The following is a 25230-nucleotide window of genomic DNA, read 5'->3' as shown; positions in this document are numbered from 1 at the left end:
CATTCTAAATGTTCTCAAGTGACTATATGGAACAAGTTGGCCTTAAAACTCCTTACTTTTCCTCCCCTGTCTTCACCATTGCTTCACTTTGACAGCTCACTCCTGTGGCCACAGCTTGGATTTTGCCCCTTAGAATTTCATTTTAAACTCCAGTAGCCATTCTCTCTAACCATAATTTCCACCTTTCTACCTCTAATGCCTCCTAATCTTCTGTTGGACCTCATCAAGGCTTGTATTTTTTTAATCAATCTCCCCATTTTCTCCTTGTTTTGTCTGTCCCCTTTTGACCTCACACAACACCAGTTCCATTCCTACAACTACTCTCACTGCATCCTTATCCACTGTTCTCTGTCTCTTTGTTTCTTTTGCCCTGCAGATGCCCTACTAACTCCCTGCCCCATATACTCTTGATCCCATAATCTAACACCAAGCTTAAAGAGTGTATTGTGTATTTGTGGCAGCACAGTTGATTTTTATTCCTCAGCTGGGACCAGTAGAATATATTCCACTTTTGTAATGAAAATAGAGGTTTATAGGCCACCTCTTTTCATTGTTTCACTGAACTCTTCAGGATCTCATTCCTCTTTATCCCTTAGTTTCTGAGTATAATTATAATAAGAAAATAAAAATTTGGAAAATTCTGTGAGTTTCATTGCTTAATATATTATCAGCCTTCTATTATGATTAAAAGCAGCATATGGGGGCTTCCCTGGTGGCGCAGTGGTTGAGAGTCCGCCTGCTGTTGCAGGGGACACGGGTTCGTGCCCCGGTCCGGGAGGATCCCACATGCCGCGGAGCAGCTGGGCCTGTGAGCCATGGCCGCTGAGCCTGCGCGTCTGGAGCCTGTGCTCCGCAATGGGAGAGGCCACAACAGTCAGAGGCCCGCGTACAGCAAAAAAAAAAAAAAAAAAAAAAACCAGCATATGAACAGCAACATATAAATGCTAGTGGCTTCTATTACTTATTAAATAAAGCAAAAATTCTTACTTATAGATGTTTTTAGCTTACTTTAGAAATTTGAGGATCAGTGAAACATGAGATAATTCAAATGAATATTTAGTAACACATTCACTTTGGGAGGCTAGCAGTTTAGTTAGTAAGCCAGCTAACCATTCTGCTAGAATCTTTGGTTTAGGAAACAGCATAGCTAGAAATACGTTCATGAGGAAAAGGCCATTTCTAATCCTCATTTAATTTTCATACTGTCTTAGATCTTTTTTTATATTAAATGCTTGTCATTATCTTTAGTGCTAGGGGAGTGCCTAAGGACTGTTTATTTATTCTCAAGGTATTTCCGTCTTGAAGGGCAACCCAAAGAGGCTGGACATTTAAAACATATGAACTCCTACACAAAAAAGTGGGAGAAATAATGGTATTTATATGTTAATTCCATGAGGCCCTACATTTAACTCTATTCCCTCTGGCCATATACCAGGTGGAAAAAAGCAAGGACTCCACTATTAAAAATATCAAATCAGATAGTTCCAGCTGGGGTTTCCTAATCATTTAAGAGGCAAACTATGAGGTCACTTTTAATATCTTAAATAGATAACTATCTTAGCATTTACTTTAGATATTAAATCTGAGGTGTTTATCTTTCCCTTACTGACTAGATTGTACCACTAGCAGTTTCTAGCTTTTTAGTATTTTCCTTAAGAGCTACATTAAAGCTTAATATGGGGTCAGTTTTCCCAAAATTATCTTTCCTAGGAATATCCAATTCATCAAAATACTAATCCGAAAAGTTGACTCACTAATTGGATTTAAGTGCCACAGGACTCTTCAACACATTATTTTAATCAGTTTGTTGGAAAGATCAATTTTCTTATGGTTAAATGCATACAGAAATGAAACAACTAAATGAGTTACATGGGAAGGTTGGCACATCTCATTCCCTAGAGATCTTTAAGAACGGATTCTTAATTGTGTTCTCTGAAATGGTTTGAGGTCTTTAAATGAAATTTGTCTGGAAGCAGGAAGATGGGATACCTATCCAGGCCAGTGTTTCTGGATCCCCATCTTATGTTGACATTAATGTTCTAATGTTTAGTAGCTGGTGTTTGAGCTGAGGCAAGAAGTCATCCCTTTTTTCCTTTTAAAATTATTGTTTATTTAGTGCCATTTAAAAATAATGAGCAGAGTAGTTTGTGTTAGTTATGGTTGAGCCTTGAAAAGACAAGTGTTTTTTTTTTTTTTGCAGTACACGGGCCTCTAACTGTTGTGGCCTCTCCCATTATGGAGCACAGGCTCCGGACGCACAGGCTCAGCGTCCATGGCTCACGGGCCTACTCGCTCCACGGCATGTGGGATCTTCCCGGACCCGGGCACGAACCCGTGTCCCCTGCATCGGCAGGTGGACATCTCAACCACTGCGCCACCAGGGAAGCCCAAGACAAGTTTTTTTAAAGGTGGCCCTGTAGGCCTTTTTGTATTGACTGCTATTAAGGACTATAGTGAATGTAAACTGTATTCACTATAGTGAATGTAAACGCAGGTTTTTAAGTTTAAAATTAAAGTGTTGTAAAAGGCTACAGTTCGTTTGAAGTGCAGGTGTTAAAAACTGAATTTTGCTATTTGTGCTTATGTAACATCTCCCACTCCTAGCATAGCGATGTTCGGATTCTGAATAAAAGGCTTACTCAGGCTGTAATATTTGTATATGTATGTATTTTATTTTGTTTTTCTTCATATTAGTCATTGTGGTTAGGTTATTTATTGGTCCTTGTGAGTCACAAGTATGTTTCTCATTCTCTAATGAGTCACCTAGCTACATACAAGTTTATTTTCTTTCCTTTCTAGATCTTTCACCTGAAAATAACTATTTTACTTACTTGGTAGGTTAAATTTTCAGTTTATACGTTAATTTTTAGAACTGTAAATATCAAAATAATACTCAGAAGAAGGTTCATTGATTTAGAAAACTTTTATTAGCACCTGCTCCAGTCTAGACACTCTGCTAGGCTCGGGTATTCAGTGACTCTGTATATCACATAAGGAACTTAATTTGGGGACAGGACAAAAATAAACAACTGCATGCAGAGGCATGTTACAGGTCCTATGATGGAAGTATATGTATATATCATCCACAGTTGAGGCCCAGAGGGTGGTGGGCATTTGGGTACCCCTTGAGCATCATGTGGATAAGTTGGTGAACATAGGCAAGGTTATTATATTGTTCTGGATTGCAGCTCTTTGAACAACTGTACCTAGATAGTTTATACCTCTTTGTTGGAATGAGGTACTTATCTATTGGATCAGAAACAGAACTATATTGGCCCTGTCCAGTTCAACATTTGTATTGAAAACTTTGATAAATATGTGCTTTAAAAGTAGGTCTAGGGGGCTTCCCTGGTGACGCAGTGGTTGAGAGTCTGCCTGCCGATGCAGGGGACACGGGTTCGTGCCCCGGTCCGGGAAGATCCCACATGCCGCGGAGCGGCTAGGCCCGTGAGCCATGGCCGCTGAGCCTGCGCGTCCGGAGCCTGTGCTCCGCCACGGGAGAGGCCACAAGAGTGAGAGGCCCACGTACCGCAAAAAAAAAAAAAAAAAGTAGGTCTAAAATCTGGTGTCAAAAGTTCCTAGTTTATGGGATTAATTCTTCTAAGCTAAATATAACTTTAAGTAATAACTTTATTCTCTTTTATACAAAGATTCTGATGTATATATGTTGAGGCTGGCAACAACAGAACATCAAGATACATCAGCGTTACCGGAGAAGGCAGTATGATTCTTGGGCATTTTGAAAACTATTTGTGAAGGGCCTGTTATTTTCAGTTTCTTTCACATAAGCTATAAAGGAATCTGGCAGCTCATGAGCTTCTAAAAATGAGAATGCATTATTTCAAAGTGAGCTGATGTTGCATTCTGGAGTATTTAAAATTTGGTGCTAATTTGTGAGTCTGTAACAGAACTGTCGAGTGCAGTAATCAGTACATGATCTTACTAGCTGTGTGATCTTGGGCTAATTACTTGACCTTTCAGAGTCTCAGTTTTTTCAACTATAAATTGTTAGTAGCACCTACCTTCACACAGGAACTGGAACATAAAAGGAAATTGCCAAAGTGACATGGGAATAATAATACTTTAGGTATTTGTATCTATTAAGATCAATTTCGTTTGAGCTGTAAAAATAAAACTGCTTCTTCAACCTTAAATACGGAGAACATGAACAAAACTAATGTAGTAGAATGACACAAAATTTATGATGCATTCCATATTTTTTGCAAATGAGAAAAAATGTGGAGGAGTATGGTAAACAGTGATTATAGGAAGAGGGGGTTGGGTATATGATAGGGAACTTAAAATTTTAAATTTACACGTTATTTAACATTGGAATTGTTAATAAAAAAGTATATTCTTTTACAATAAAAAATAAGTTTTTGAAATAATGTTTAGAAAACACTGTTTAAAAAATAACTTAAAAATATAAGAACAAACCTTGCCATTTTCCATCCCTCACTGGTGAGGGGTAGTGTGAATTGGGGGTGATTATTCTTTGTTCTCCAAGAGGACTTGTCAGAGTCAGAACCTCCCACTGGGACCCAGTGACAAAAAAATAGATGAAGTACTTCTTTCCCAGATCTGTTTCTCCACCATTTGTATGCAAGATGGTGACCTCTTTGACTAGAGTCCCATACTGTTAAATTCCTTTTCACCTATAAATCAGCTACCCGCACCAACGGCCTTTTCTCAGTCATTGTGATTCTTATGCCCTATCCCAGTGTTCTCCAAAGTGTGATTTGCTCAAGATTACCCACTGAAGGAAAGAAAATAATTAAACTTGTTTCTTTCCTTTCCTTCCTTTCTTTTTGATCTAAAAATGTAAGCAAAAATTTGAGTTTTTCTAATAGTTAATTTATAGATAAACACTGGGCCTATCACTTGGATTGCATCTCAGAAGGTCACATGTCACCTATAGCATGTGAGGCCTCTGAGGGAAGACTGCAGGATTCCAGTAACACAAAGGAGCTAACACTGGTACCCCAACTCTCTGGTTCACTTTCAGCATATTGTAGCCAATTGAAGTTTACTGTGCCTGGCTAACTGGTTTGGGGGGATTATATTTATTAAAATAACAGACTGACTCTCAGAAAATGGACAAAGGATTTCTATCAAGAGACTATAGAATGAAGATAAAACTTAAAACATACGCACAACAAGAAAATGTTAACACTGTCACTTACAGTGTGGGATCTTTGTATCAGCCATATTATGAAGTGGTGGTGGTGGTGGTGGTGGTGGTGTTTTAATGATAATCCAATCAGATCTGACAAGATTTCAGTACTCCCCTAGCTAGATAGAAATTATAAGGAAAACTGTGTGAAGTATGGATTTGCTATTGCTAATTATGGATCATTATTGCTAATTATGAATCTCTCCCCAAGTTTATATTTGCCTAAAGCTAATATTTACATGTATATAATTTTAAAATAAATAAAATATATACATATTGAGGTGCATACTCCCCATTTTTTTTTACTGGTAAAGTAAATCAAATTATCAAAAATGTTTGTATGGCTTCCCTGGTGGCGCAGTGGTTGAGAGTCTGCCTGCCGATGCAGGGGACATGGGTTCGTGCCCCGGTCCAGGAAGATCCCACATGCCGCGGAGCGGCTGGGCCCGTGAGCCATGGCCGCTGAGCCTGTGCGTCCGGAGCCTGTGCTCCGCAACGGGAGAGGCCACAACAGTGAGAGGCCCGCGTACCGCAAAAAAAAAAAAAAAAAAATGTTTGTAGATAGCTGCTCAACCCTATAGTTGATATATTAACTATCTATAGCTAAGCTGCTCAACCCTATAGTTGATACATTAACTATCTATAGCTGTCATTATTAAGTGTATATATGAGGTTAATGTCTGTCTATTAACCCTATAATTTATATATTTAAGTATTCTCTCCTTTTTGAAACATGTTACTTCCTTGGACCTCTAATGCCATTCATTTAGTTTTTTGGGTTTTTTTTTTTAAGTCTCTTCTTCTCTCCCACCTAGAGTTCTGTCATGATCTTCAGCATTTCTGAAGGATAGTAAACAATAGGTATAAGTGAGATTTGCCCCCCAAAAACTGATTTGTGTGACAAAACCAAGAAGTAATTCCAGATAAGTTGTTTTAAGATTGTTTTAGGCAGTGCTGATTTTGAAATGTGTTTATAACCCCTACGTCCTTACCTTGAGTAGTCAATTTGAAGAGGCCAGTATTGGATAAATTCTGCTGTATTTGATAAGAAATGGATAAATTCTGCTGTATTTGATAAGAAATCAACCCTAATGTTTCATAGTCAAATTTTGTGTATCTGTTTTTTTTAAATCTCTTTACAATGCATAATACCCACTGTAGGTTTGCAGTGTGTATGTGATGATATACCACATTAAAGAATAAGGCAGTACGCAGTAGTGCATTATTTTAGACTGTGATGCTTACTTCCTTCAAGTACTGAAACTATTTTGACAACTTTAACAGAATCTTTGAAGCCTGTTTTTTTACATTCTTCCTTTTTCTTAATGGCACAAGGCCATTATTGTGAACGTCTATTACTGTGCTAGATTATAATGTGTTGTTTGCCACTTTCATGTTTTTGTTTGTTTTACTTTGTTTTTTAATATATATTCTTCAGCAGTCAGCTGTTACTTAATATAACAGTTGTGCCTACTTCTAATAGTTCCAACAAACTTTTGTTTAGTTTGTCGCTTCTTACGTAATATAGACATGAAAACTTACAATCAAGATTGATAGAACTACAGATAACAGAAGTATCCCTGTGGTCATTAGGGAGGCCCTAAATAGTAAACCGTATGGCACTCATGTTGGAAAGATGGTATTTTATTCCTTCAGATAACTGAGTACTGTTTGTTTTTTTCCCCAAGTGGCGTGGGGTTTTTTGTTGTTTTTTTAAAATTTATTTTATTTATTTTGGGCTGTGTTGGGTCTACATTTCTGTGCGAGGGCTTTCTCTAGTTGCGGCGAGCGGGGGCCACTCTTCATTGCCATGCGCGGGCCTCTCACTGTCGCGGCGTCTCTTGTTATGGAGCACAGGCTCCAGACGGGCAGGCTCAGTAGTTGTGGCTCACGGGCCTAGTTGCTCCGCGGCATGTGGGATCTTCCCAGACCAGGGCTCGAACCCATGTCCCCTGCATTGGCAGGCATATTCTCAACCACTGCGCCACCAGGGAAGCCCCAAGTTGCGTGTTTTATAATTGCTTCAGTAATTCATACATTATATCATTTGTTTAAAAATTGAAAAAGCCCACAAACTTGATAGCCCACTCAAAATATTTTTATAATATACTTTATATAAAGAATGGTGATTTTTACATTTTTTTTCCTAAAGGCAGTTTACGTTCAAAGTAAACAAATGAAATTGAACGGTTGACAGTTCCTAATAGATGACATAAACTCTTTTGTGCTTATTAAGGCATTTTTAATATCAAGGCTCTACTAATTTTATTTGTAGAGTGGTTCCTTATATGCAGGGGGTAAAAGTGTGTTTGGAAAATGGAAGAGGTATTAAAAAAACGCTGTGACAGTGTGTTTTGGGAGGTGTTGGTAATAATAAAAATAGCTGACTCAGCTCTTGAAAAGCTATGTTTAATTTACTTCATCCATTTCTCCTACTATAAAGTAGTTCCCAGGAAGCTCCCAGGAGCTTCCACCATGGATTTTTTTTTTTCCTGCCATATGGTCTATAAAAACCGAAGGCTTTTAGTTGCCTGTTATACATAACAAGACATAGTGACATATTTGTTTCAAAATGTAAAACAGACTTTAATAGGATCTTTTTATGGCAGCAGTCAAGCTGTAGTCTATACACAATATAGTATTAAGCCATCTTAACACACAGTGTCAGTTAAAATCATGTTAGACTTTTTCTACAACATGGAATTTTATCCTTCTATTGGCAGTTAGCTTATTCAAGTATTCCAATACCTCTTGTATTGAGTCTAATTATACACACACGTATACACATAAAGACCGCATAATCTTTTACTGTTTTTAACTAACAAGTTCTAGTCTGACCCTTTTTCATAAATTTGACTCTTTTTAATTTTGTCTTAATGTTTTTTCTTCTGAATTCATTCACATCAACAATAGGGATAGATATAGATGAGGATATAGAGATAGAGATATTAGAACTAAATTATTTTACCAAGATCTAAGTCTGCTATTCTATTAATAGTATATAGCTGCTAGAAATAATATGGAAAAATACTGAGATTGGAAGGGCAAAAAAATTAATTATAGGAATCTTCTATATCTAGTTAAAGCCTACCTTCTTTCTGATTTATGCAGTAGAGCAATTTGTGATAGCAGAAGTTTAGCTTTGGCCCTAGCTTAGAAATATGTCTGGTTTTCAGAAGTTCTTTTGTCAGTTGTTTAGTACTGGAAACAATGTTTAAACTAGTGGTAGTTTTCTAGTCTAGCTGATGAAGTACTTTAGCACATAATATTGAATTAATGAACTAAAGGTAGTCTTAGTTTCAAGTTTCAGGTTCTGGATAAAAGGCGTCATCTGGTTACTTTTGAGAGAGGAAGAAAAGAAAATTTTGTTTTCTTTGATTGGACTGTTAGCTAGCCTTGGGCAATGGATTTGACCACATTCCAGCTTCTTTTTGGAAGGACACTTGCTTAGTGCTCAATCCTTAAGAGTAGATGTGTTTAACGTGAAGTTGGCTTGAAGAAAACTTCCTGATAATGGAAGGCCTCTTACTAGCGAGTCCAAGGGGGTGAGATAAGAGAACCAAGTGAGTCAGGGACATAGCTGGACTGTCTCAGGGTGGGGCTCTAGTAGGGGCAGGTCAGATTACTCCATGAAGCAATACACTGATCAGTAAGGAAGAGAAAACCTTCCTCATAGAAACATGTGAGATAAGCAGCAGAATTCTCACAAGATCTGAATTATATACTCAGGTATTAAGCTTACCCATGCAAACAGATGAAGCAATGGTAGGTGGCAGTCATACTGAAGAAAGATTCCCAGTATTAGAAGGCCCTTTTATTAATAAACTGAAGCAATGGTAGGTGGCAGTCATACTGAAGAAAGATTCAGCGACCCCAGATTCCCAGTATTAGAAGGCCCTTTTATCAATAAACTGAAGCCTCTTGATCCCCCTATGTCTCAGAGGAGTCTTATTTTATTTAGTTCACCAACCACCTCTTTTACCATAATAAATTTTGAGTTTCTTCAGTACACAAGATTTTTAGCTAGATATTAGGTGATAGGTTTAGTGCAGAAGATTTATGAGTGCAAGAGGTATGTGTACTGTTGATTTTTTTTTTTTAAGGTAGTTGGTAACAGACATTTTAGAACTCCAGGCAGTGTAGCAAAGTGAAAATTTTTCTGTCTTAGTTCACCATTTTTTCACCTATTATCTTCATTATGATCCTTTTCCAACCCAAATGTTTGTTGAAATGGATTGTAGTATTCTCCTGTATAAAATAAGTATTGTTAGATTTCTGGAATCTTGTCAAATCGCACCACAACTACTAAGGACCCAGTTCCTTTTCAGAATGAATAGACTTTTTCTTTGGAAAGTTATATCTTGTTGTTGCTTTGCTTTGTTTAGATTCTGGTCATCCATCTTGCAGGATTTTAAGTAGGGACTTGAGCCATGAGACCATAACACAAAAGTTAACTGGGCCTTATGACAGCAGGTAAACAGGGAGTCCAGGACAGATTTTCCTAATCCATTTTTGCCCTTTCTGTTACGTCAGCTGCCGCAGGAAGTCCACTCTCTCCCAGTTGTCACTTTGGCATTTTTCTTCCTTCCTTCTCTTTTCAACTCACTTCTACAGCTCCAGTTACCACCTGAGAGGTTTTTTTTTTAGTAAATTTATTTATTTATTTGTTTATTTATGGCTGCGTTGGGTCTTCGTTGTGGTGTGCGGGCTTCTCATTGCGGTGGCTTCTCTTGTTGCAGAGCCCAGGCTCTAGGCGCATGAGCTTCATTAGTCGTGGCACGCAGGCTCAGTATTTGTGGCACACGGGCTTGGTTGCTCTGTGGCATGTGGGACTTCCCGGACCAGGGCTCCAACCCGTGTCCCCTGCATTGGCAGGCGGATTCTTAACCACTGTGCCACCAGGGAAGCCCTTGCGAGTTTTAATTAATAGTTTTACATGGGGAATTGCCTTTGGCCTATTGAGCTGCCATCATACCGACATCACTCTCCAAGATCTGAAAGTTAAATCTTATCCTTTTCCACAAATGTACTATGACACAAATAATAAATTATCTCAGAATTTGAGTGTCTGGTGTTCAAAATTCAAGTTTGTTATAGAATTAAACTGGTCAGGAGATGCATTTATTTTATTCTTAGTATATATTAAGCTTCATATAGATATTCTTAACTAGAAATGCACAATCCAATAGGCTATCTGTCACAAATCCAATGACAGTGTGTACTCAGAAACTACAGGCAATGAGGATTTAATCGCAGCACCCTAATGTCCTCTTATTACCTTGAAATCTTTTCAGTTGACCTTCTGTTATTTAATTCCATTACATACCAGTAATTGCATTTACTGAAGCCAGTGTTTCTCCTTATAGGAAATGCTGATCTTAGTAAATTTCAACTATAGGCAGGGAAATGTTCTTTAATAAATAATTGAGGACTTCCCTGGTGGTCCAGCAGTTAAGACTCCAAGCTCCCAATGCAGGGGGCCTGGGCTCGTTCCCTGGTCAGGGAACTAGATCCCGCATGCATGCTGCAACTAAGAGTCTACATGCCACAACTAAGATCCCACACATGGCAACAAAGGTCCTGCGTGCTGCAACTAAGACCCGGCGCAGCCAAATAAAATAAATAAATATTAAAATTAAAATAAAATTAAAAAATAAATAAATAATAAAATAAAATAAATAATTGAAAGACTTTTTCACAGTTCAGTGCTGGTCCTGTTACCTCTGATGTCTAGAGTATTTTATACATGGTAACTAAATTATGGAATCTGGAAAATCATCTCCTCAAGAAATCTCACAAGGTGTGCTACATAGTAGCTTATTGTAAATAGGTTAAAGAGACTGGCTTTATCTCAAGTGGCTTACTATGTTAAAGAAGAGTTTAATATATTCAGCTTCACTGTTGCAACACCAAATGAATTCTGACACCTCTGATGAGATGATTAAAGTTGGACATTTTTTTCTTTCGACAGCATTAACAAAGAGAGCATCATAGATGTGGAAGGTGTTGTGAGAAAAGTGAATCAGAAAATTGGAAGCTGTACGCAGCAAGATGTAGAGTTACATGTTCAAAAGGTAATTTTTTTCAAAATATAAAATTGTATACAGAAATAGATGAACTAGTTCTTATCACTAGTCACATCAAGTCTATATGTTCTTTTTTTTAAATTAATTTTTGGCTGCATTGGGTCTTTGTTGCTGTGCGCAGGCTTTCTCTAGTTGCGGTGAGCAGGGGCTATTCTTCGTTGTGGTACACGGGCTTCTCATTGCGGGGGCTTCTCTTGTTGTGGAACACGGGCTCTAGTCTAGGCGTGCAGGCTTCAGTAGTTGTGGCACGTGGGCTCAGTAGTTGTGGTTTGCGGGCTCTAGAGCGCAGGCTCAGTAGTTGTGGCACACGGGCTTAGTTGCTCCGTGGCATGTGGGATCTTCTGGGATCAGGGCTCGAACCTGTGTCCCCTGCATTGGCAGGAGGATTCTTAATCACTGTACCACCAGGGAAATCCCTATATGTTCTTAATAATTAGAGTTGATGTAAAATATTGAGATTTATAAATTGATTACTGACTCAGTTAGCTTTTGTTATATAACAAACCACCTCAATACTTAACGACTTAAAACAACAAAAACATTTATTTGCTCATGATTCTGTGCAGTTTGGGAATGAGGGTCAGCCTATCTGGGATGGCTCATCTGCACCACATGACATTGCCTGGGGTCACTGATATTTCTGGGACATCTCCCCGTGGCCTCTCCTCATCCAGCAGGCTTGCCCAGGCTTGTTGACATGGTACATCTACCATAGTCACATACAGAAAAGTATAAAACACATCTAAAAAGCTTTATTCACTATTATGAACCTATTTTGCTGTGAACTTTCTTTTAATGATGTACTTCTGAAGGTTGATTAGTTATACTAACTCTTAATCATTATATTTCCTTATAATCATTGTATTTCTAATATTTTATAGTATAAAGAAGTCAAGAGACAATACTATATTGGACTTACATTCCAGCAATAACTTTTTCATACAAGATTTATCCCACATCATTTTCTTAGACATAGAAACTAAAAATGCTCACCATCATTGACCTTTAAAATCTTATAAGTGAACTCACATGTATTTAATACTATTGAAATAATCCTGCAATTTTGAACCTGCAGTCTCAGATCCAGGTCTAGTTTATATCTACAATATTCATCATTGAATTTCTCTTACAGAGTAGTCCTTTCCCACCCTTACCCCTGCGTGTGTGTGTGTGTGTGTGTGTGTGTGTGTGTGTGTGTGTGTGTGTTTAGGCACGCGCGTGAGCAAGCACACATATATGGGATAGAACAAACAGACAGATGCAGAAAGACAGATTCATCCATACACAGTAATTTGGGAGTAAGGTTGTATTTAATTGAAATTGACTGTCTTGGAACTCTTCAAGACTTAGAAAATCTTGTATTTTTTACTAACCTAACTTGCCAAATTACTTTGTTCTCTTTGTGTAAGTCTTATTTCAAACTAACCCCACCATGAAGTCTGCAACGTAATAAAGGTAAACTGACCTAAAGGTGTGCTGACCAAAAAAACAAACCCCATCTTCGAATAACATGTTTTTCAACACTTGAATAAATAAGATTTTAGTGAGTAGAGCAAGTAAATGTATTTTTTTTTTTTTAGATGTTAGGGGTAGGAGTTTATTAATTAATTTATTTATTTTTGCTGTGTTGGGTCTTCAATTCTGTGCAAGGGCTTTCTCTAGTTGTGGCAAGCGGGGGCCACTCTTCATCGCGGTGCGTGGGCCTCTCACTATCGCGGCCTCTCTTGTTGTGGAGCACAGGCTCCAGACGCAAAGGCTCAGTAGTTGTGGCTCACGGGCCTAGTTGCTCCGCGGCATGTGGGGTCTTCCCAGACCAGGGCTCGAACCCGTGTCCCCTGCATTAGCAGGCAGATTCTCAACCACTGCGCCACCAGGGAAGCCCAAGTAAATGTATTTTTAAAATATTCTAATTATCTAGTGTTTGGTTCAACCTTAATAAATGTTAAATATAAAGCCTAAAGAGCTTACCCACAAATTTTGCCTGAATAAAAATAATTATAAAGTATCTCACAAAGCATAAAATATTGTATACTAAATAGAATTTTATAATAAGCAGTGACTCTCTTTTATCATTTATTCAGCCAGCAGTTACTGAGTGTATACTTTGTGCCAAGCACTATGTGAAGTTCTGGGGATGAAAGCACTCACGACCTAATGAAGGAGATGATGAATTTCCAGTAGTTAGAAAAATGAAAGAGGTAGCTGTCCAGTTCTCCAACTTTGCATTGGAGATCAAGTTTCTGTTAACTCATCAAAGGGAAGCATGACAACTTAGGTATAGGGGGTGGTGACAAATAATTCTATTTTAATGCTATGAAGAGGACTGGAGTATCCTTCTGACACCTTTTCTTCACGTGTCTGAGCTGAATGCTAAATGTGATTTACCAGCTGGAAGAATATAATTTCCTTTCTGGAATTAACTAAATAAGGTCTCTTTCCCTCTTGTGCTTTAGCAGGTTTTCCAGGCATAGTTGGGAATAACTAATAGGGTAACATGTTTTTTTAAGAGTGGCTAAAAAAACCCAAGCTCATTCTTTATGACCTAATTTTTTTTTTTTTTTTTTTTTTTTTTTTTTGCGGTACGCGGCCCTCTCACTGTTGTGGCCTCTCCCGTTGCGGAGCACAGGCTCCGGACGCGCAGGCTCAGCGGCCATGGCTCACGGGCCCAGCCGCTTCGCGGCATGTGGGATCCTCCCGAACCGGGGCACGAACCCGTGTCCCCTGCATCGGCAGGCGGACTCTCAACCACTGCGCCACCAGGGAAGCCCCCTAACTGCTTTTTAGCACTAAAATGTCCAGTTAGTGTGAGTTAGGGATTTTAACACCATAAAGGAACACTTTCTACAGCAGCTCCCAGCCAGGAGAGCAGCAGGAAATGAGCTATAACATACTTGATGAAAGAAAGCATTGAGGGATATTTAGAAAACGAATGAGTAAAGGAAAGAGAGGTACAGCGGAATTGAGCTGACTTTGGTCCTAGTGGTAGAAATGGCCAGATGCTGTTAACAATTATAATAACTTATTTGTTAATGGCTCTTTCAAACGAGCAAAGTGTTTTTTTATTCATTATTCCATTTGATTCTTACCGCAGACCTTATTTTACAGAAGACTGTTGAAGCGCTAGGTAAAGTGATTTGCCTAACAGCAGCTTTTATGTGACAGAGGCCTTAAGCCAGACCCCTCGACTCCAGTTATTACTTATTTAAGACATTGGTGTGCACCTTAGAGTTTACAAAGTATTTGTACCTATGTTATCTCATTTGACTATTCCAGCAACCCAGGGATGTACACAAGAAATATTATCCCCATTTTATAGGTGAAAAAACATGTACCATCTTTGATTTTAGCAAGTAGTTTCAGTTAAAGATGTATGCAAACATTGTTTCTCATGTTAAGTCAACTGTAGATTTTTTTTAAACACAAGATAACAGGTTTTGTGTGTTTTTTGATATTTTTGGTAATCTCTCACTTTCAGATTTATGTGATCAGTTCAGCTGAACCCCGCCTGCCCCTGCAGCTGGACGATGCCGTTCGTCCTGAGGTGGAAGGAGAAGAGGTGAAAATTACACTTTTGAAATAATGTGTTTCCTCTGTATGTTTAGTTTGCAAAACATTGAAAACTTGATGTGCTACTTTTGTAGGAAGGGTACCTATGAATTGATTTGAGCTTCATTTTTATTTAAACGTACTCTTACATTAACAATTCTCAAACTTTTTGGTCTCAGGATTCCTTTACATTCTTAAAAATAATTGACCCCACAAGCTTTTGTTTTTATAGGTATACCTATCAATATTTACAGTATTAGAAGTTAAAACAAAATTTTTAACATTTATGACATTATTAAAAATAATATAATTAGATTATGTTTGTGTATTCCTATATAAATAATAAAAACAGCAGTAACATTTTATGAAAAGTATTTTCAAAAACAAAAAATAATTTAGTGTCAAGAGTGACATTGTGTCACATGTCTACATTGTTGGTAATATCTGGCTCAATACACAACAATTAGATTTTCATATCTGCCTCTACATTCATTCTGTTGTGATAGCACACATCATGAAGCCTTTGGAAAATTTCTCAGTATAGTCAGGAAAAAATGAGAGTGAAAAGGTATTATTATGAAAAATAAGTGTGACTTAACAGACTCCCTGAAAGTGTATGGGGTACCTTCACTGGTGCCCTGAACATACTATGTCAGCTTTTATCTGTTCCTTCACTCTTCAACTAGCAGGCAAAATCCAGGGATCAATGAAGGTGCCGGTTGTTAATTATTCTGATATCCCAATAATGAGTCAAGGGGTTTGGGGGCAGGAGGTGGAAAAAAAGCATTAACCTCAATTCATTCTCATTTCTCTTCTTTCCAGCTCTTCCTTTTAACAATAACTTCTCTCTGGCTCCACTTCTTGTATCTTGGATCTTTGATTTGGGGGTATAACATGAACACACGTGAACACACCTATTCTTACTTAAAAATTAACGTGGCTTCTGCAAGTGTTGTTTGTGTCCTTAAAAAAATTAGTAAAATCTGTTTTTTCATCTTTTTTTAGGAAGGAAGAGCTACTGTTAACCAAGATACAAGATTAGACAACAGAGTCATTGATCTTAGGGTATGCCTCATTTGTTTGTTTAGTGACATGATTGTGCTGACATCAAGGTGGGCAAGGATACCATACCTGACTCAGGTTTATAGAAAAAAATCGGCATTTGCCTGTATGTAATATGATAATACAAGAAGTAATTTACCTTTCTGACTGACCCTTCCCCTAAAAAGAATTGTAGGCAACAAGGAGAGTTGAGTAATAGTTCACAAGATACTGACTTGCTTCATGTTAAAATGACAAAGGAACATGAAACTAATAAATGATCTTGCTTCCAGGTAGTACCTGTTTCAAACAAGGTAGTCAGCAAGTGAAAACATAACCATTAATATCACTACAAAATTGTGAAAGAAGTTATGTGTACATTTTAGAACGACCAGGTGGAGATTAGTAGTTAATGCCTCAACTCTTTGAATTTGATCTGAGCACAGAGTTAATAATAATAACAAAGAAGTAGTTGGCCCTGGTGGTTTATATAGTAATCTCATAGGTCTTCTGTTTCCCTTTCTGGTTTGGTAACAAGTGAAAGAGTTCAGTGGTTTCATCATTGTAGTAAAACCAATATCATCTCTCTTTCTTAATGTTTGACCATATCATCTCCTTTACTTAAATAATCTACCTAAAACTTAAATGCTTTGTCACACTGAGTTCTTTCCAACCTTTCTGCCCTTATTGTACGCTCAATGTTTCACCTGATTATTTGCTTTTTGTCTGCTTTTACCTTTTCCATTTTAATTTATAGTATATAGAAAAGGCTAGCAATAATCAAGTCCTTTTGGTACTGCCTAGAAACCTCAGGTTTTTCATAATTTTGGCCACAGTACTTAGACATCCTACTGTATTTGCTATTTGCTCACACAAGTTATTGGTTGTGCCTCTAGAATTTGGCCTGAAGAGTATTTTTCTTTGACCCACATTTTTTTTTAAATTTAAATTCATTGCCATCATTGAAAAACGGAGGGTTTTCGCATTAAATCTAGATGGCTTTTCTCAAAAAGTTGGAGGTGAACCCATCAATACTGGACCCATGTAGCAAAATTAGCTAGTACTCTATATGGAGCATTCTGTTCTCTACCGTGCCCTGCACCACCCAGGAAGTACCATTCATTCATTCCATTTGTTATTTGTCTGGCCCTTGTAAGCATTCACCTTTTTAACCCCTACTTTGACTTTACATTTTGGGAAGCCTTCTATACATAAGTAGCTTGAAATCTTTTACACACCTTAGATTATGTCTAAACTACTATCTAATTTAACTCCAAACCAGTTTTTTTAATAGACTCTCAGTTTAGCAAAGTCAAGAGTTGGAGAGGTTGGAAATAAAGGGCAAAATTTGCATTCTCCTTCTATAATATGAAAAATTCCAAGATATATCCTTATATTGATTGTCATGTAACCTAACTTTTCTCTCATATAGTGAATTGTTTTCTCTCTGAACTTTCCAGGCAGGTGACCTGATTAGAAAATGCTCCATCTCAGTTAATGTGTCAAATTGATTTAATTAGGTTTTTTTATTGTCTTATAGACATCAACTAGTCAGGCAGTCTTCCGTTTCCAGTCTGGCATCTGCCATCTTTTCCGAGAAACTTTAATTAACAAGGGTTTTGTGGAGATCCAAACTCCTAAAATCATCTCAGGTATGCTTTAAGATATTTCTCTTAGTTTTTTAAAATAAATTGCTTTCCCCCAAGTTGATTCATATTAGGTTTTGGTTTTGGTTTTTTAATTTGAGACTCCCAAGTGTCCCTTGAGGTTTATCGCCATGAGACTATTTTGAAGACTATGCTATATAGCAGCAATCACACATCACTAACACCAGTAATACTAAATCCCCTTATTTCAGGAGTCATTATGTGATAATGATTGTAAAATGAGGCAATAACACATGAAGCAGTATTTTTATTAATGTAAGGTACACCAGAAACTACTTCCCTTATGTAGGTTTCTTTCTAATTGGTATTGCAGTTGTTTTTTGTATAAACTACATTGTAAAATTACTAAATACTACAGATGGGAAAATCTCATTAATTCTCATTCTTACATGAGAAACTTATATTAATCATTCTTAATCATTTAACCTTTTTAGAGTTACTTAAATAACAAGAAAAAGTATGTTGTAATTTAATTATAAATTAAAAATTGAACATTGCATTATTGATAATTAGAAAATTATTAAGAATATCATATCTTTTTTTGTTTAAAAAAATTTTTTTACAACTCCAGATTAGCTTTAATAGATTTGAAATTGATGCAGAAAGAGAGCATATATATCCAAAGAAGTAAAATGGAGATATAGCCAAAGAAGTAAGTCTGTCCTAAATATAAACTGTTTAGAATCAGGTATAAGACATATATAGATTATGGTTTCTCTGCAATTCTTGATTTTCCAGTTTTTTTGTTTTGTTTTGTTTTAGTGAAGTACTTGAATCAGAAGTATAAACTTTTTACTGGAAGTTTGCGTTGATAAGCTTATGGTTAATTATAACGTGTTTGCATTTCAGCTGCCAGTGAAGGAGGAGCCAATGTATTTACTGTGTCATATTTTAAAAATAATGCATACCTGGCTCAGTCTCCACAGCTGTACAAGCAAATGTGTATTTGTGCTGATTTTGAGAAGGTTTTCTGTATTGGACCAGGTAAGGTTTTTGGCAGTTACGGTTTTCTCAAAATTCATTAATTGTACCATAGTAATGGTTTTAGAAACACATTTTACATAAAAACATTTTGAAAGCTTAAGTCCTTTTATATGCTGACTACATAAACACTAGACTTTGAGGTAAAAATGACAAGGTACTTAGGTAGACATTCTAAATAATATATTTTGTTGTCCTTGATAGCTCCTTTACTACTGTTGTAAGTTTACAAATGTGCCACTGTTTATTTCACTACCAATTTTATTGCAAAGCTGTTCTGTTTTACTATTACTGTTTATACTGTTCTTAGTATTGATAATATGCTAAAGTCCATTAGAAATTACTACAAATGTCTGATATTTAATAGATTATATTAACATGTTTTTTAAGATATAGTTGTTACAAGTCAAACATGGACACATAATCATGTGGCAGATTCTTTTTTTTAATTAATTAATTTATTTATTGGCTGCATTGGGTCTTTGTTGCTACGTGCGGGCTTTCTCTAGTTGCGGCAAAGGGGGGCTACTCTTCATTGAAGTGCGTGGGCTTCTCATTGCGGTGGCTTCTTTTGTTGTAGAGCACAGGCTGTAGGTGTGTGGGCTTCAGTAGTTGTGGCTCGCGGGCTCTAGAACGCAGGCTCAGTAGTTGTGGCACATGGGCTTAGTTGCTCCGCGGCATGTGGGACTTTCCCAGACTAGGGCTTGAACTCGTGTCCCCTGTATTGGCAGGCAGATTCTTAACCACTGTGCCACCAGGGAAGTCCGGCAAACTCTTTTATGAAGCTAATTATAAGCAAAAACTAGCTTTACCTCATTCTTTAAAACTTACCAAATTACTTTATATATGTAAGTTTTTTGATAGCTTAATAAAAATTAAATACCTGCTAATAGAGAAACTGAGATCATTAAGTTTCTTAATTTTCTGAATTCATTAAACAATTATATGTTGAACACCTGCTGCATATACAGCCTTGCTCTAGGTTCCATGTACATAAGAGAAGAATCAACCAGCACTTCTCAAATGTTAATGTGCACATGAATCACCTGGGGACCTTGTTAAAATGCAGATTCTTACCAGTAGGTCTGTGGTGAGGCTTGAGATTCTGCATTTCTCACAAGCTTCCAGGTACTGCTGATGCTGCTGATTTGCAGACAGACCATGCTTTGAGTGACAAGGGAATAAACATTGTCCCTGCTTCCAAGACAGAATGAGACATGCATGCATAGAGCACTCACAGGGAGTAATCAAGTGATTTTCACAGCAAAAAATCAGATTGTGCTGTACAATCAGCAGATTGGCGTTAATTATATAGTGTAGATAGTGTAAAAAAAGGGAGAAGATGGAATTTGCTAGAGTCACCATAAAAGAGAATTCATACTGAAGTAGGTTCTAAGGACTGAGTGGGAGATATAGACAATGGAGATGACATTCTAGTCAGAGGAAGCAGGATGAGTAAAGTGCATGGGAGAAAATAAAAATAAGACTAGTTAATATTAAGAAATGGGAAATACAGGGTAGGACTAAATTATGAAAGCATAAAGGTTTTAGACATTTTGTCATTTTATGTCTTATTACAGTAGTCATTTGGGAACCATTTGTTAAGTTACTGAGGAAGGATGTGTTATAGGAATATCAGTCTTGCAGTGGTATGAAAAATGGAGCAGAGCTAGAGTCAGGAAGACTGGAAAGGAGGAAAGTGCAGTGAGGATAATAAGAACTGGACTGAGGTAATGGCTAGAGTGTGTATAATGTTACTTCATTTGCACAGATTTCATTTAGCTTGAGTCCAGTTTTAATAACATTGAGAACTCACTATATTGAATCTATTTTAATTATTGAGAAGGCACTTCAGGACCTTGCATTCCCTTGGGATTTTCACTAGCCTCATTTATTAATTTACATTTGTTACAGCTTTTACGTGACTGTAGGAATTTGTAATGATCTTGCCGTCCATGAGAATGCTGAAACAGATGTCTTATCAAAGATTTTTCCAACCCTATAATGATAATGAAAATAGTGCCATTGGAGTACTAGTAAATAGGATTTGATATTTGAATCCCAATTTCTCCAAAATTTTAAACAACATGTACTATGCATTTCTTTTGTTAATGTTACAGTATTCAGAGCTGAAGACTCTAATACCCACAGACATCTAACTGAATTTGTTGGCTTGGATATTGAAATGGCTTTTAATTACCATTACCATGAAGTTGTGGAAGAAATTGCTGACACTTTAGTACAAATATTCAAAGGACTTCAAGAAAGGTAAAAAATATATATTTTATAACCTTAGATGGGTATAATTTTCAAATTAGTTTAAGTTCTTCAAAATAAAGCAATTCTGAAATATGTAAACTAAGTTTTTATTGGGAACAGGAAAAAAAAGACTTGCCAGTTGGTTGATCAGTTAATTAGTGGAAAAATCCACACTCGAAATAGTAACTTCTGAATCCTAGCCAATTGGGACTACAGCTAGTTAACCTAATCTTCGTGGAGAAGTTTACCAGATCGTGAATTGCCTAACTATATTTGTTTTTTCCTCTATATTGACATCCTGAATTTCTCAGAAATAGAGCATATGTTACTTTTATAGCAGTTTATTATTTGGGAGGTAGTGTGGGGTTCAGAGCTTGGATTCAGCTAGATCCAGGTTGTGGGATCAAATCCCAACTCTGCTATTATCTGTGTGGGCATTGTGCAAGTTAACTCTGTGCCTCAGTTTCCTCTGCTGTTTTAAGTGACGATAATATTACTACTTAACTCAGAGGCCAAGAGTCCCTTTAGTCTTTCAGTTTCTGATCTTTACTGAATCTGTGTAAATTAAGCCTGTGTCAGGAATGTTAATTCTTAGATCAATTAATATTTACAATGAGTGCTCAGTAGAGATTAGAAACTAGTATACTGAAGGGACTTTCAGCTTATTTGGGCCTGGTGAATTGACACATTTATAGAAAATTATTACGCATGTTCTGGGTGTTCAGAAAATTGAATTGTGTAAAATGTTCACTTCAGGTACACCCTCTAAACTGGCAGAATAGTTTCTCGCTCAAAAGGACATTGAAAGTTGTTTACTTGTGATGTTTACAATAGAGAAAATAAGAAAAGAAGATGGAAAGCAAGTTAACTGGGATCAAGAGAGTCTTTTCTTTTTTTTTTTCTTTTTGCCATACTTGTGACAGTACTGCCAGTATTAAGTTGGATATAACAGATTTATCTAGCACTTTGATAGCTGACAAAGGACTATATTTGAAATTTCTATTTGAAGGCCATTGATTTAACTATTAGTTAATGTATTTGGATATGCTTCATTAATACTTAAAGAGTTCAAAAATATTTTGAAACTTTTTTACACCATTGCAAGTCTAATGAGTAATTTCAAGAACATAGAAATTAATCATTGATCTTATAAAAATACTGTAGCATAGCACCAGTATTTTCCAGGCATTCTATTCATTGCGTTGTACCTTTGATGAATAGTTAATTGTAGACAGCCTTTTTTTTTCCCTAATGACATTTATTGTTTTCTTCCTGATTTTATTAATACAAGCAATACATATTTATTGCAGACAGCTAGAAATAAAGGCATAAAGTAAAGATTAACAGTCACCCATAATCCCACCCCCCAGAGATAACCATCATTAACATTTTGATGCATTTTTAAAAATTGAGGTGTAATTGACCTACATCACTGTGTTAGTTCCAGTGCACAACACAGTGATTCCATATTTCTGTACATTACAAAATGATCACCATGATATGTCTAGTTACTATCTGTCACCATACAAAGCTTTTACAATATAATTGACTATATTCCTCATGCTGTAGATTTTATCCCCATGACTTTTTTTTTGGAACTGGAAGTTTATTCTTCTTAATCCCCCTTACCTATTCCAGTCATCCCCCAAACCCCCTTCTTCCACTGTGGTCTGCTAGTTCTCTGTGGTGTCTGTTTCTGTTTTGTTATGTTTCTTAATTTCTTTTGTTTTTTAGATTCCCCTTATAAATGAAATCATATGGTATTTGTCTTTGTCTGACTTACTTCGTTTAGCATAATACCCTCCAGATTCATCCATGTTGTCACAGATGACAAGATTTCATTCCTTTTATGGCTAAGTAATATCCCACTGTGTATATATACACTACATCTTCTTTATTCATCTGTCAGTGGACACTTAGGTTGCTTCCATATCTTGGCTATTGTAATCATAATGCTGGAGTAAACATAGGGGTGTATATATATTTTTGAATTGGTGTTTTTATTTCTTCAGAAAAATATCCAGAATTGGAACTGCTGGATCGTACCTATTTCTGATTTTTTGAGTAACCTCTGTACTGTTCTCTATAATGGCTGTATCAATTTACATTCCTACCAACAGTACACAAGGGTTCCCTTTCCTCGACATTCTCACCAAAACTTATTATTTGTTGTCTTTTTGATAATAGTCATTCTGACAGGTGTGAGGTGATATCTCGTTGCAGTTTCAATTTGTATTTCCCTGATGATTAGCAACATTGAGCATCTTTCCATGTGTCTGTTGCCCATCTGTGTGTCTTCTTTGGAAAAATGTCTACTCAGATACTCTGCCCATGTTTAAATTGGGTTTTTTGGTTTTTTGATGTTGAGTTGTATGAGTAATTTGTATATTTTGGATATCAACCCCTTATCAGATATATCATTTGCAAATATCTTCTCCCATTCAGTGGGCAGCATTTCCATTTTGTTAATAGTTTCCTTCACTGTGCAAAAGCTTTTTAGTTTTATGTAGTCCCATTTGTTTATTTTTGCTTTTGTTTCCCTTGCCTGAGGAGACAGATCCAAAAAAATATTGCTAAGGCCAATGTCATTGAACGTACTGCCTATGTTTTCTTCTAGGACTTTTATGGCTTCAGGTCTTACATTTAGGTCTTCAATGCATTTTGAGTTTATTTTTGTATATGGTGTGAGAAAGTCCAGTTTAATTCTTTGACAAGTAGGTATCCAGTTTTCCCACCACAATTTATTGAAGAGGCTGTCTTTTCCCCATTGTATATGCTTGCCTCCTTTGTTGTAGATTAATTGACCATATAAGTGTGGGTTAATTTCTGAGCTCTCTGTTGTCTTCCATTGGTCTGTCTGTTTTTGTACCAGTACCATACTGTTTTGATGATGGTAGCTTTGTAGTATAGTTTGAGTCAGGAAGCATGATACCTCCAGCTTTGTTCTTCATTCAAGGTTGTTTTGGCTGTTCAGGTCTTTTCAGTTTCCATGCAACTTTTAGAGTTATTTGTTCTAGTTCTGTGGAAAAAATGCCACTTTTATTTTGCTAGGGATTGCATTGAATCTGTAGATTGCCTAGAGTAGTATGGTCATTTTAACAATATCAATTCCTCCAATCCATGAACATGGTATATATTTCCATTTGTTTGTATCATCTTCACTTTCTCTCATCAGCGTCTTATAATGTTCTGAGTACAGGTCTTTTACCTCCTTGGTTAGATTTATTCCTAGATATTTTAATCTTTGTAATGCAATTGTAAATGGGATTGTTTTCTTAATTCCTCTTTCTGATAGTTAAATATTATTGTATAGAAACACAACAGATTTCTGTATATTAATTTTGTACCCTGCAACTTTACTGAATTCATTGGTGAGTTCTAATAGTTTTCTGGAGGCGTCTTTAGGATTTTCTATGTATAGTATCATGTCATCTGAACCGGTGGCAGTTTTACTTCTGTCTTTCCAATTTGGATTCCTTTTATACCTTTTTCTTGTCTGATTGCTGTGGCTAGGACTTCCAATTCTGTGTTGAATTAAAGTGGCGAGAGTGGGCACCTTTATCTTGTTCCTGATCTTGGAGAAAATACTTTTAGCTTTTCACCATTGAATATGATATTAGCTTTGGGCTTGTCATTATGGCCTTATGTTGAGGTATGTTCCCTCTGTACACACTTTGTTGAGAGTTTTTATCATAAATGGATATTGAATTTTGTCAGAAGGTTTTCTGTATCTGTTGAGATGATAATATGATTTTTATTCCTCAATTTGTTGGTGTGGTGTATCACATTGATTGATTTGTGGATGTTGAACCATCTTTGCATTCCTGGGATAAATCCCACTTGATCGTGATGTATGATCCTTTTCATGTATTGTTGGCTTCAGTTTGCTAGTTTTTAAGGATTTTTGCATCTATGTTTATCAGGGATATGGGCGTATGATTTTCTTTTTTTGTCTGGTTTTGGTGTCAGTGTGATGCTTGTCTTATATAATGAGTTCGGAAGTGTTTCTTCCTCTGGAATTTTTTATGAATAGGTTGAGAAATATATGTGTTAATTCTTCTTTAAATGTTTGATAGAATTCACCTGTGAAGCCATCTGGTCTTGGACTTTTGTTTGTTGGGAGTTTTTTTTATTACTGATTCAATATCATCATAGTCAGTTGGTCCATTCATGTTTTATGTTTCTTCCTGATTCAGTCTTGGGAGATTTTATAGGAGATTTTATAGGATCTCTAGGAGTTTGTCCATTTCTTCTAGGTTGTTCATTTTATTGGCATATAGCTATTCATAGTAATCTCTTACGATCCTTTGTATTTCTGTGGTGTCGATTGTAACTTCTTTTTCATTTCTGATGATATTGATTTGGGTTCTCTTTTTTTCTTGATGAGTCTGGCTAAAGTTTTAGCAATTTTATCTTTTCAAAGAACTGTCTCTTAATTTCATTGATCTTTCCTTTTTTTTTTAAGTCTCTAATTCAT

General features: G+C 36.6%; 1 protein-coding gene across 2 annotated transcripts in view; it reads left to right on the top strand.

Annotated features, from left to right (window-relative positions):
* DARS1 (aspartyl-tRNA synthetase 1) overlaps nt 1-25230 on the top strand; it is a 67480-nt gene that overhangs the window by 26513 nt on the left and 15737 nt on the right. For both annotated transcript variants that reach the window (XM_033420327.2, XM_004265448.3), the window contains exons 5-10: nt 11145-11247; nt 14735-14815; nt 15811-15870; nt 17387-17498; nt 18363-18497; nt 20615-20762. In XM_033420327.2, coding sequence (XP_033276218.1) covers nt 11145-11247; nt 14735-14815; nt 15811-15870; nt 17387-17498; nt 18363-18497; nt 20615-20762 — 639 coding nt within the window. The remainder of the gene's footprint in view (nt 1-11144; nt 11248-14734; nt 14816-15810; nt 15871-17386; nt 17499-18362; nt 18498-20614; nt 20763-25230) is intronic.

The sequence above is a fragment of the Orcinus orca genome, chromosome 7 (assembly GCF_937001465.1).
Source record: "Orcinus orca chromosome 7, mOrcOrc1.1, whole genome shotgun sequence".
NCBI classification, from domain to species: Eukaryota; Metazoa; Chordata; class Mammalia; order Artiodactyla; family Delphinidae; genus Orcinus; species Orcinus orca.
Note: the sequence above shows the minus strand (reverse complement) of the source record. Positions and strands in the feature narration are given on the sequence as shown.